General features: G+C 39.3%; 1 protein-coding gene across 1 annotated transcript in view; it reads left to right on the top strand.

The window, feature by feature from the left end:
• tbc1d13 (TBC1 domain family, member 13) overlaps nucleotides 1-6,152 on the top strand; it is a 17,061-nt gene extending 10,909 nt beyond the window's left edge. The window contains exons 8-12 of the mRNA XM_039780051.1: nucleotides 305-515; nucleotides 1,820-1,983; nucleotides 3,096-3,256; nucleotides 4,545-4,602; nucleotides 5,382-6,152. Coding sequence (XP_039635985.1) covers nucleotides 305-515; nucleotides 1,820-1,983; nucleotides 3,096-3,256; nucleotides 4,545-4,602; nucleotides 5,382-5,447 — 660 coding nt within the window. The 3' untranslated portion in view covers nucleotides 5,448-6,152. The remainder of the gene's footprint in view (nucleotides 1-304; nucleotides 516-1,819; nucleotides 1,984-3,095; nucleotides 3,257-4,544; nucleotides 4,603-5,381) is intronic.
• The last annotated feature ends 7,537 nt before the right edge of the window (nucleotides 6,153-13,689 follow it).

Here is a 13,689-nt window from a genome sequence, read left to right as displayed (position 1 = left end):
TGCATACAGAAGCACAGACTCTCAAGTATTGCTTTGAGAATCACATGTAAAAAGCGCTAAAGAGCTTCAAACGGGACAGTAGTTAAGACACTCTTAAAAAAAACTTGAACTCCTAAGATCACTTGCCTCCGTACTCTTTTCCGTTAACATCTTATCTTCTTTTTCCTATATAAATATCTTTGTTGAAAACAAATATGTATGTGCTATATATAACATCTTCTTTTTCCTATATACATATATTTGTTTAAAACAAACACTGTATGAACAATGGCACTTTTTTGACAAACTGACTCTACTCTCCCAGGTCAGCTCCCCTGGAAAGGCATTTAACTTGTATCCATCTAACGAATATGAAGTGCTGCCCAATGGGAGTGAAGCACACTGGGAAGTGGTGGAGCGAATCCTCTTCATCTATGCCAAACTCAACCCTGGGATTGCCTACGTACAGGGCATGAATGAGATCGTTGGGCCAATTTACTACACCTTTGCCACGGACCCCAACAGCCAGTGGAAAGGTTGGTAACATGAAATGAATATATTAACATTTGGGTTTTTTCACGTGTTGTGAATAACCATTAGAAGAAGGTGAAGTCTGCACAACAGCTTAATGCTCCGGACAAATACTATAATGGTCCAAATAAGGCATACAACAGATGTGTTCGAAACTGTTCCCTATCACGAAATAGCGCACTGTGTAGTGTGTTCGCCATTTTGTTTTGGTGTTCGAATTTACGCAAGGATGTGTTTTCAGTGAGTGTCTGAAATCTCGTTTGGCCGTTCCCTATGTAGTTGACTATTTAATAAACACTATATAGGGAATAGTGAGTGAATGAGGGAGCGGTTTCGAACACAGCTAACGTTTCTGCCCACAATTTGGCCTTCCTCAGGTGTATTTGATTGCGGTGACCCATGACCCTTATCTGTTTTCATCACATCGCTTGATCAGAGGTCATGTGATATGCAAAAAATACACATACTTTGAAATTCTATTCAGACATAGATGTACATACTAATACTATTCAGATTGAGCAATTAAGATGACAAAATAATGACCTCACTGTTTAACTTTACAGTTAATGCATGAACCTGTTTCTGACTAGCAGACTCCAGTGGGTGTGACTCTTAAAAATACAATTCAAATTCCTAGCACAACAATTTAAGATGGCTACACATTTTTAAAAAGGTGACCATGAATAAGTCTGACACAATGTTTACAAAATTGATCAAAATGAGCAGTTTAAAATAGGGCTTGTTAAGATGACAAAACACTGGCCTCACAGCTGCACTACAGACAACTTAAGTGTCAAAGATTAAAAATAGTTGCAATTTGGCGCAAAAGACAATGTCAAACCAACAGTTGAGGCAGCCACTTTTTCCACTATTTGTGGTCTGCATGCTCATTTCTTATGTCTCTATTGGCAGATTACAAGTGAGTGTGACTCTTACCGCTTGTGAAGTGAAACCGTGAGGTCATTATTTTGTCATCTTAATTGACCAGTCTGAATAGTATTAGTGTATACATCTATGTCTGAATTGTATATGTGTATTTTCACACATCACATGACCTCTGATCAAGTAATACAATGAAAACAGCTGAGGGTTATGGGTCACTGCAATCAAATACACCTGAGGAAGGAAGCCCAGATTGTGGGCCGAAACGTTGTGTCCTATTTACACTATTTAAGTATTTTTCCGGAGCATTAAGCTGTTGTGTGGACTTCACCTTCTTTGAACATTCACTTTTTTTGTCCTGCACCAGCAACTCCATGGATGTGCACAACATTGTCTTTTTTTAATTGCTGTCTGCTTCATTGTTCAGAGCACGCTGAAGCGGATACATTCTTCTGTTTCACCAACCTGATGTCGGAGAACAGAGACAACTTCATCAAGAGCCTGGATGACTCTCAGTGCGGCATCACATACAAGATGGAGAGTGTGTACTCCATGCTCAAAGACAAAGACCTAGAGCTCTATTTAAAGCTGGTATGGTCAAGGCCACATTCCCACTTTTTGCTCATTGTCTGTTCCTTTTAGGGAGCTATCGGGATGTTTTAAACTGCTCTCTCAGGCTTCCCTCTGAAAAATCAGTGATTCGAAATTAGCAATTGAGGAGCCGCCAATTCAAACTTATTAACTGTATCAGATAGTGTCCACTGGATCCACTACGTCACGCTCCGCCTCCCAAAGGCTGAATACTCTGTGACCAGAGCGTCTCACAACTCCTCTCTCTGTTCTGCCATCCATCCATGCAGCTGGAGCAGTTTGCATCCCTGAAGAATGAAATTCACTTGTGAATTCAATTTTATTTATAGTATCAAATCATAACAAGTGTTATCTCAAGAAACTTACCGTACTTACTACAGATAGAGTAGGTCTAGACCACACTTCAGAATTTACAAAGCCCCAACAAATGCAACAATTCCCCCAAGAGAAAGCATTTGATGCAAAAGTGGCGAGGAAAAACTTCATTTTAGGCAGGAACCTCCGACAGACCCAGGCTCTTGGTGGGCGGCCATCTGCCAGTGCCGGTTGGGACACAGAGACACTGATACAGATATAGAGAAATATTATTCATAATAAGTGTAGCAGTTGGTATGATAAACAGTGACAGTTATATTAGTCTCCCTTTGCCAGACCTTCCTCCACAGCACATTTATCCCCATTTTATGACATTTTTGTAGACCAAACAACTAACCTTTTAATCGAGAAAATAATCGTGCTATCACACAAGAGAAAGCAAAGCAAATTTTTTTAATTCATATTTAATGATACATGTCAACTGTTACTGACTTTGCCATAACACATATAAAGCAAAACTATATTTTTGGTGTACATAATTAGTGAGAGAGAGGAGAAAGAGATGGAGGGAGAGACAATCTGAGCCTGTTAAAGCAGTGATTCTCAGAGTGGGTTGAATTGTTTTCTTCATAGTTAACTAATATTTAAATTTTTAAATCTATTATAGTTCAAAGCTTACTTTCCAATCTAACAAATCTATAACCTATAGCTGTAGCCCTTTTTTTCAAGTCTATTTTTAAAAGAACAGATATGCCAGTGTCCTCTGTTTTCCCCTCATTTTTTTTCTGTCCTCACAGGAAGAGCAGAACATCAAACCGCAGTATTTCACATTCCGCTGGCTGACCTTGTTGTTATCTCAGGAGTTCCTCCTGCCAGACGTCATCCGCATCTGGGACACCCTGTTTTCTGACCAGGACAGATTCCACTTCCTCATCCTGGTCTGCTGCGCCATGCTCATGTGAGCTTTTCACATTATCCTCCCTGTACTCCTATAGCATTGATAACCTCCAGGGTGCGTTTTGTGAAAAAAGTGGAGGGGGGGGATTTTTTTTTTTATCACGCACAACAATACAAAACATGAATTAAATCCCCCCTTTCAATACCATGTAATTAATGAATTGTTTATTTTCGTGTCTGGCTGCTTACACAGCCCATCCATAGAGTTCCAACAGTTTGGTTCCAGAAGTAAAAATCCCATTGATTTTCTCCATAAGGATTTAGATTATCAGCCATAATGTCTAAACCATCCGTGGTAGACTGACCACGAACTACGTGGTTGTGAAACGGAAGTTTCTGTTCCTGTAGAAGCTAGAAGTCCGTATGAAATCAACCTTGTTTTAAGAAAAACATGTCTTATCCATGATCTTATGGAGAAATACTACACTACCCACAATCCTAAGCGTAATGGCAACGTCTCTGATTGGTCCAATTCGCTGTTGCCATAGAAACGTTTAACGTACCTGCGAAACTGCGAACGGCTAGAGCGACGCAAGCTTCTGCCATTGAAGTCTATGATAGTTTCTGTACACGGTCTTCTTACCTTTCCCTTTTCGCCGTTTTTTGCGCCAAATCAAATGTGTTATGTTCACTATTCATCTCGTAGCTGGTTGGCTTGGTTCCAGACTTAAAACTCTTTTATATGAGCAATATTTAAAACATCAATGAAACAATTGAATGGGGAAAAACACATCTGGAACCAGAGCCGTTAAAAAAGTGGGCGGTCACTGTTGAGCTCTATTATAGGATTGGTCAGACACATTCAATGAACTTTCCTAGTGCTGACACACTAACAAAATATATACAAAAAGGTTACAAGTATAAAACAAAAGATAAAGAGTAAATACAGGTAGGGTACTAACACTAGAAGTTAGGGCTGCACAATATATCGTGTTATTTATTTTATTTTTTATCGTCGTCAAAATATCAACTGGCGCACCAAACACGTGGCGAAAGTCTGCGACACACCCAGAGAGTTTCTGCGTCAGCCAAAATCAAATATCCAACATCCGCTTAACGCAAGTTAAGTCGTTATCGCAGTATTCAACAACGTTATAGCCTATCGCATAGTTTCCTCATATCGTAGCAGCCCTACCTTTTGTCCCCACTGGGGATAAAAAATAATTCAGCAGAGGCAGGGATATATAGACCAGAAAGGGGGGAAATCCCACCCCCGAAAAAAATCGCACCCTGGATACCTCTGACTCTTTACGCCAATCATTGTTTCTGTTGTCTTCTCCTGTTCATAGACTCATCCGAGATAACTTACTGGCAGGAGACTTCACAGTCAACATGAGATCACTGCAGGTAAGGCTTTTTTTTATTTTTTTATATATATATAATTAGGGTTGGGTACCGAAACTCGGTGCCGACGTAAACGGTAGTAACGAGACCGAATAAGAACGAAAGTTTCGGTGCCTCATTTCGGTGCTTGACTTTACACTACACCTGACAGCATGTAACGTTAGCCTACCTTTAGCTAGCAGCTGGATTAAACACCGGTAAAATGCTGACAGCTAACGTTAAACAGTGTAAAGTGTGACTGTATTTCACTGTGGAGGACTTCAACAGCGGGATGTAACAGTCTGCTCTGCAGCGCAGCTGCCGTTGTCGCAATTCATAGATATACAGTATGTTTATATGGTCGGAATTAAACAACACAGACGGTGCATTCACTTAAAACAGGTAGCCTCGTGGTGCATTCACAGTAATTGTAAAATACCCTTTTCCCATCTGGAGTTCAACAGCAATTTACTGGTGTAATAAGTTATTGTTATAGTTATTACATTATTATTAAATCTTTAATTTTGACCATGCCCTTAGCAATAAACAAGTCACTGACTGTTGTTTACTACCCTTATTTTCTTTCTTCTTCTTTTTTTTTTTACTTTATTGAAAAGTACCAGTTCAGGCACCGTTTAGGCACCGGCACCGTTTTAAAAATATCGATTTAGCACCGGAATCGAAAAAAAACCAAACGATACCCAACCCTATTTATAATACACCGTGAAACATAAAAATCCCAAAGCTTCATATGTAGACCTGCAGTGCAGACGATGTTCTTATCACGGTTTTCGTTTCTTCAGGATTATCCTATCTCAGATGTCCACACCATCCTGATCAAGGCCAAAGATCTGCAGGACAACTCCTAACCTGTTAATTTTTTTTCCCTCCTGCCTTTTCTGCTCCGATGTGGTAGGTGAGAGTTTAAACATTACAAAACATTGTCACGTCAAACATGTACCGTGGAAGGACTTGATCGATGAAGAGCTTGGACAGAAAACCCCAGCATACTGCTTTGTACTCGATGTCTGATGATTGCTCAGTGGGGGACTGCCGTGAAACCTTTGGAGGACATGCTGAAACTATTCCTTTCTTGAAGCAAAGAGAAGATGCCACTTGCTTTTTGATGCATTATGGGAAAAAGCTACCTTGGTACGTGGTCCTCCTCCTCTCACAGCCATCTCTCCCATGGAGACTTGTTGTGTTCAGATAATGATGATTGCACTGAACATCTGAGGGAGAGGGAGCCACATAAGTCCTACACTACAGATCTTAGTTTATCATGAAAACATAGCAGAAATGTTTAACAACAGAGCCAAGGATTCAGATGGAGCAAATGTTTAATTGGGTTGAGCAAAAGCGCATGTTTGTTCTTGAAAGGAACACGCCGACTTATTGGCAGTTTAGCTTATTCACCGTAACCCCCAGAGTAAGAGTAAGTCGATACATACCCTTCTCGTGTCCGTGCGTGTTGTAACCCTGTTTGACAGCTCCACCGATAGCTTAGCCTAGCACAGAACCTGCAGGTAACTGGTTCCAACTAGCCTACTGCTCCGAATAAGTGACAAAATAACGCCAACATGTTCCTATTTACATTTGTAAATGATTTGTAGAGTCACAGCGTGTACAAAAAACAAGGTCACATGACACAAGGCCATCTTCTAACCGTAAACAAACCGGGAACTATACTGTCAGACAGGCTTGCTGCAAAGCAAATCATTCCGCCCAAGTACTATATTCTTCCGCCTGAGAATATAGTTCCCGGTTTGTTTACGGTTAGAAGACGGCTGTGTCTCATGTTACGTTGTTTTTTGTACACGCTGTGACTCTACAAATCACAACATGTAAATAGGAACATGTTGGCGTTATTTTGTCACTTATTCGGAGCAGTAGGATGCTGGAACCATACACCTGCCTGTTCTGTGCTGGCCTGCTGCCGCTGGAGCGTCACACAGCCTTATAACACACACTGAGATGAGAAGGGTATGTATCGAATTGTCTAAATCAGGGGGTTACGGTGAATAAGGTAAATTCCCAATAAATCGGCGTGTTCCTTTAAGGTTTTTTATTTGTTAGAAGTTGGACGTTTTTAATGTAAGAAACTTCTATGCCTTATCTGTTTTAATTATTTCAAACAGGAGACAGTATTTCTGGGTACATTTTCTGTTCGGATAAAATAAATCAGAAGTGATGGGCCTGGCCTATTGAATATTTTATTAACATTATGTATTAACACAATGCCTTTTGTCCCATTGGAAATGTAATTTGATTTGATGGATTTCCTTGTAAAGTCATGTTACTTTGACAGAACAAAGTACAATTTCAAAGAACCATCTGAAGAGATTGTTGCTTTTCACACTGAACATTGTTTGCTGAGCTTTTTTCTCCAACTGGGGTTACAAGTATCTCTATAGTAGCTTCATTACAATACTTTGTACCAAGGCCATGGTGAATCATTCCTTGTGATTGACCATAGGGGGTTCGCTATTTTCATATAATGCATGGCATAGCAGCACCATCTCTATTCATAAGTTAACTCCTAGTTGGAAGGCTGCTGGTTTCTGCTGTTCCTAGCCTAGGATAGGGTCAGTATTGTTTGAAATGTAGCAAATATTAATGAAATGCAATGCGGTACCAACAGGGTCCAAAATTAGCACCATCTACTAGCCAAATCCTAGTAAAATATGCAAGTGGCTGGTAGATCTGCTTCTCTCACTAGCCAAAAAAACAATGTTGATCTATTGAGTGGCTGGTAAAATTTGAACATTCACTAGCCATTTGGCGGGTGGACAAAAAAGTAAATTTTGGACTGGGAACCAATTTACAAATGAGTTTTGGTACAGAATTGTACTTTTTTTTTTTTTTTTTTTTTTGTTACTATGAGAAACATAACTATGTTTTCCTACTATGACAAAAGACGCCAACATTTTAAAATATTAAGATGTCCAAATACAAGCAGCTGGCTAAGAATTGTGCATAAAACTTTGATTGGCATTGGAATTATGTGATAAAAGAATTAAAGAAGTAGAACGGATCACTATTCTGACCAGACATTCAATGCCAACTGTTGATGCCTGATCGTTTTCAATCATCTGTGCTAGGATACATTTCAGTCAGTAATGTATAAATTGACATTTGAGAGCCGCTAATGATTCTACAGTTTGTTGGGGAAGGAAAATAGCATTTATTTTGTGTCCAACAATTATGTCAACACCACAAAATGTTCATTAATGGGATGTGTTGAGTCAAATATTTGATCACTGGCAACATTGGAAATGACCTAAGCTAGATAATTCCTTCACCCTTTTCTATTATAAGAACAACAACACACCAAACATAGGCTTAAACACTTAGCAACCACATTGAACATTATAAAAAATGAGTGGAAATCAATTTTAAAGTAGGTCATAATAATAGCTTGTATATTGAAAGCTAAAATATGTTCAGATGTGATACCATAATATTAATTTGATGATGTTATGGTAGCTACAAAAGGCTAGCATGACTGAAAATTGGGTATCAGTAAGAAAAATAAACAGAAATTTGGCCCAAGACAGCATGTGTGTATGAGGAGTAGAAGATGTGGTATGCTTGCCTCAGCAAAATGCATATTGTTGAGAAAAATGTGGTCAACTCTCTTATTGCTTATTTTAAATGTGAAACATGTTTCCCAAAGCCCAAGATACTAAAGATTTTCAGTTCACTGGCAAAGAGGATGGAAGAAACTAGAAAATATTTGCATTTAAGAAGCTGGAATCAGACTTAAACCAAAAATCAATTATCAAAACAGTTGGCAGTGAATTGAATAGTTAACTAATCAAGTAATCGATTAAACTTTGCAGCTCTATCTTATTTTGCTATTTAGCTAGCAGCATTTGTTGGAACAAAGGACATAAAAAGGACATAAGCGGTAATGTTAAGCGCAAAAAAAGCCTCTTAACTTAATGATTAGGATTAAACTCCCACTCTTTACTCTTTCCCTTTTTATCTGTTAGCTTACATAGCAAAAACGTAACCGTGGAGTGACAAGCAAGCTGAAGGAGCATGACTGAACAAGGCAATAAAAAGCCTTGTTAACCTGGAGTTAATATCTTAACTACTCCAGGGTTAATGGTGAAGGTTAACCTTTGGTTAAGCGCTATAATGTTCAGTGGGAACACCAGCACAGCTTGACAGCGTTTTGTTTCCCATCCCTTGTATTATTGGATCTTGTTTTGTTCACATACTATGTGATCTATATGGCAGACTGCTCATGGCTTGATTAAGTCTAGATTATAATTTGAATGTAAATGTGTATCTGCAAATTTATGTCCAGTCACAAATTTGGAACATGTTAATAAGGTTAAGGAGATATTTTGCTGATTTAAAATCCAGCTCTGTGTCATGGCAGTGTTGGGAGTGTGTGCAGATAAACTGTGTTTGGCTTCCTCCCGTGGCCGCAGCACACAGAGCTCAGAGCAGCCCAGGTCTGCCGAGATCCCCTGGGTGACTCTGAGCTCCGTGCACTAGCGCCATGGAGGGAAGCCACACGTAGTTTGCCACACCAGGATGACACAGAGCTGGATTAAAAGTCGACAAAGTATCCCTTTAATCAGTGGGGAAACGGACAAGAAGTCTTCTCAGACAGCTGTGTAAAAGTTTAAAATATGATGATGCTACTTTGGTTTATTGAATCATTGAATGCATACTCACATGTTGGCATGTAGATTGGTGATGAAATGCTTATCTATCTTACATATGAACAAGGATGTAACCAAAATTGTTGCTGAAGAGGTCGTTGTGACTCACTCAGTGTCCTCTCATCTTGTACAAAGTTCAGGATTTTTTAAATATGAGCCTTCACATACATGTCCAAAATGGTAACATATACAATTTCCAGGGCAACTGAAGTATTTCTCTAATGTATCATTGTAAAATAACCTTTATAGGCACTTGGATGGGGCATTAAAAACTATTTTCCCTGTCTTGCTTTTTCTGCTGCCGAAGATGGCATCAAATCTTACTTGATCATTGTAAATCAAAATACACTATTGAAATGTTCTCTTTAATATTGTTGAGGGTTGTGTATGTGGAAGCTCTGTTTACGTTTAACAAACCGTATGGGACAATGCAATGCTTCTAATTGTGTTAATAAGCTGCTCAAAAGGACACATTTGTTTGTGTTTTCTTTCATTACAACCTAAAATGATATTATTCTAAATTGTGTCAAGATTACTTTGGATAAAAGGCTTGGGGATAGACTGGATCCACTGTGAGTCCAGGACTAAAACAAATACTGATAGATTGAACAGATTTGAATATAATTTAAAAAAATAAGTGACCAAAAACCCTTACCACTACAATTAAGACATGTTCCAGCTTCTAGAGCCTTTCCTCAAAAATGCAATGTCTGAAATAACAACCTTTTCAAGTTGACTTTAGCTAGATATCTATATCAAACCACTTAAAAATGTCCAGAATATTCTGTTCAGTTTGAAAGAGCAAGAAGGCATTCTGAGACCAAAACAAAGAAGTTTTGCATTTGAAAGTTTTTTTTTTTTTATCATGTGCAAAAGTGTTTGGGTGAATATTTTTTTGATTGACTGTTATAGTTGATGGCCAACACATGCTTCTCTTTTTAATGTGTATTTATTTCTATCCTGGTGTGCGTGCGTGCGTGTGCGTTTGTTGGGAGAGTGATGTTCACTATACTCTTTGTCTTATGTTAGTTATTTGCATGATTCCAATTTTGTAAGCACATTTTTGTAAAGTCTCCAGTGTTAAGACTTGTATGTTTTTACATGTTTGCAGAGTGCATTAAAATGAATGATGGTATGAATCAAATGTCCTACTTTGTGAAGTGGTGTTACTAAAACGCAGTAATAACCTGAGAGGAAATATTCCCATCTCAGTGGTTTTAATTCATATCTGAAAAAATCCCTCAGGAAATGTTTCAGCTCCATATTGTTCCAGGATGGCTTGAATTAAATAATGTATAAATGTATGTACAGCAAAGCATGGTGCATGCTTCTAATCTTTTTCAAACCTTAGGACACATAACATATTTACTGTCAAACACAGGTGTAATTGTAATGGCTAATGGCTGCATTCCATTCAGGTGTGCCAAGTCATGGTATTGTGCAAGCTGGCTCACTGGGCTGACTTAGACGTCCAGTATACTCGCTGTTCCCGACCTGTGGCGCGCCAGTGTGACGTCATGGGGAGCACCTATTTATAGTCGCGTGTGGTGGTCGCTGTCACTACTCGATGTGAGTCGCGCATGCTCAGATTTAAACGTTTTACGGCATAACGTGTCATACTGAAATTTGTGAAATCCATAAAATAATACTTTTCTCTTTACAAACAGAAGATGGAAATCATTTCAAAAACGTTTTAGCTATCTATGATTGTTTGATTGCTAACGTTAGCTCAAAACTCCATTCAAGTCAGTTTGTTGTGTTTGATTGCTAACTTGTAGCCAGCAGTGAACGAATTTCGTTGTAGGTCCATTTTTACTGTATTGACATTAGCATCTTGTAGGCTACTTGTCGCAAAGTGACGCATGCGCGACTCACATCGGGCAGTGATGGTCGCGACACTAGTTGCAGTCTTCTCCTGAAAAAGCGCAACTCAGGAAATGCTACCGACTTTGCTATTTCTACAGACTAGAAGAAGAAGAAAAGGATAAACAATGGCAAAGAGAAGAAGAGAAGCACTTTGAATACTTCAGAAGGTCTGCACAACGATTCAATGCCCTACTTCGTCGCATTAAGCCTTTCATTCACCATGAAAGAACTCCTCTTAACCCGGTAAGTTTACAAGAGAGACTTGCAGTCACTCTGAGAGTCCTGGCATCACGATGCCCTCAAACTCGTCCATGCTTCTTGTTTCCACTTTGTTGTGCGCCGCTGAAAAAAATAGAGTGGTGCACGACCTCTGGTTGCACACTTAAAATCCTGGCGCGCCAGCGAGATCTACTTCATTTTCACGTCACACTGGCGCACGACAGGTCGGGTGCGGCGACTGTAAAGAGGCCTTTACCGGGACATGCCTACCATACACTAGAAGACTCTGAAAAGTCTTTGAAAAGACTAAAGTCTGACACCATCTCACATCTAAAGACAATCTGTCATAATGTCACTGACTTTAAACTTAACAATAATATCAAACACGTTTGATTTTGTCGGAACGTCAAGACAGAAAAAAAAAAGACAGTTGGGACTGAGTTTTATGACCACCTCACACCGCATCTATTTTGCCTTCAATGACAACTGACTGCAGCAGAGAGAAGACGACATTTAAAGGTCCCATTGCATGAAAATTTCACTTTATGAGGTTGGCGATAGGTGATAGGTGTAAACCGAGCCCTGGGTATCCTGCTCTGTCTTTGAGAAAATGAAAGCTCAGATGGGCCGATCTGGAATCTTCTCCTTATGAGGTCATAAGGAGCAAGGTTACCTCCCCTTTCTCTGCTTTGCCCGCCCAGAGAATTTGGCCCACCCATGAGAGAGAGAGACATCATGGCTTTCAAACGAGCAAAGTAGCAGTTGGTCAAGGCCACACCAACACCCTCCACCCCCACCTCCCCTCTCCTCCTCAGTAGCTACAGACACAGAAATGGCACATCCTAAGGAAAGCTCATTGTGGGACTGGCTCTACTGGCTGTAATTCTGCACCAAGGCTGAATTTCGGGAAAGAGACCTCAGATACAGTATTAGGGGACCACTAAGGTCTATATAAAAGAGACTTCAGATACAGTATTAGGGGACCACTAAGGCCTATATAAAAGAGATTTCAGATACAGTATTAGGGGGACCACTAAGGCCTATATAAAAGAGATTTCAGATACAGTATTAGGGGACCACTAAGGTCTATATAAAAAGAGACTTCAGATACAGTATTAGGGGACCACTAAGGTCTATATAAAAGAGACTTCAGATACAGTATTAGGGGACCACTAAGGTCTATATAAAAGAGACTTCAGATACAGTATTAGAGGACCACTAAGGTCTATATAAAAGAGACTTCAGATACAGTATTAGAGGACCACTAAGGTCTATATAAAAGAGACTTCAGATACAGTAATAGGGGACCACTAAGGTCTATATAAAAGCATCCAAAGAGCACCATGTCATGGGACCTTTAAAGTTTGAATGCAACATCGCGACAGCTCACCAAGATTGTGCCAACATCTGGTTGGTTTAACTGCAAGAGTGAACATCCAGTCAGCTGATTAGGTCAGGAGAGAGAGAGAGAGAGAGAGAAAATGGGAAGCAAAGAAGTCTTCCTGAATGAACTTACGCTAAGGTTCAATTGTGGGCTATCCGATTATGTTTTTAATCACTCTCGCCAATAGTCAACATGAATATCCTTTCAAAATGACGTGGTTGTTTACATATGCACTCCCAATCTGAATGTGTAGGTAGTGTCACATTTGAGATAATATGAAAAAAAAATTCCATACCTGACAGACCAAATAGATAGAACAACACAATGTCATTTTGCTAAATAAAACACATTGAATTACATGCATTATTAATGTCACTTGTTTTTATTTTCAACAAATTGTGTATCCAAATACAATACACATTTTCAATGGGCTCTTAAGGCAAAATATCGGATATGTGGAAATATTCACTGGTCATGTGGCAAGAACTGGGAAGATTTTTTTGTCACAAAAACGTATAAAAATAATGTGCAATACACTTACAATAAACTTGCCTCAAACTTCAACAAAGAAAGCCTTGCTGTACACAGTTTCAGATAATAGGAAACAGAACAGACTTAAAGTGCAATACACAATTTATTTCTTACAGCAGTAAGTGCTCTACAGTGAGTTCAATATATTTCTTCTTTTAAACTGGCCTCAAAAACAAAGTACACAGTTGCTGTACAATGTGTGTTTAAAGTATACAGTATACCCATTAACCAAATGGAAAGGCAGCGATTGGCAGAACACGCAGCAAAGTGACAGAACTCTGATCCAGTGGAAATCAAATTTGTCAGATTGACAGCACTTGGCGGCCAATCATATTTCAGTGTGTGTGGGGGTGACACCCCGCCCCCCCAGACTCGCCCCTGCTTGTTCACAAAGACATACTGATTTGCTGTCTGACAACCAGGTTGTATTGT

This window comes from Perca fluviatilis, chromosome 17, assembly GCF_010015445.1.
Source record: "Perca fluviatilis chromosome 17, GENO_Pfluv_1.0, whole genome shotgun sequence".
In the NCBI taxonomy this organism is placed as follows: Eukaryota; Metazoa; Chordata; class Actinopteri; order Perciformes; family Percidae; genus Perca; species Perca fluviatilis.
Note: the sequence above shows the minus strand (reverse complement) of the source record. Positions and strands in the feature narration are given on the sequence as shown.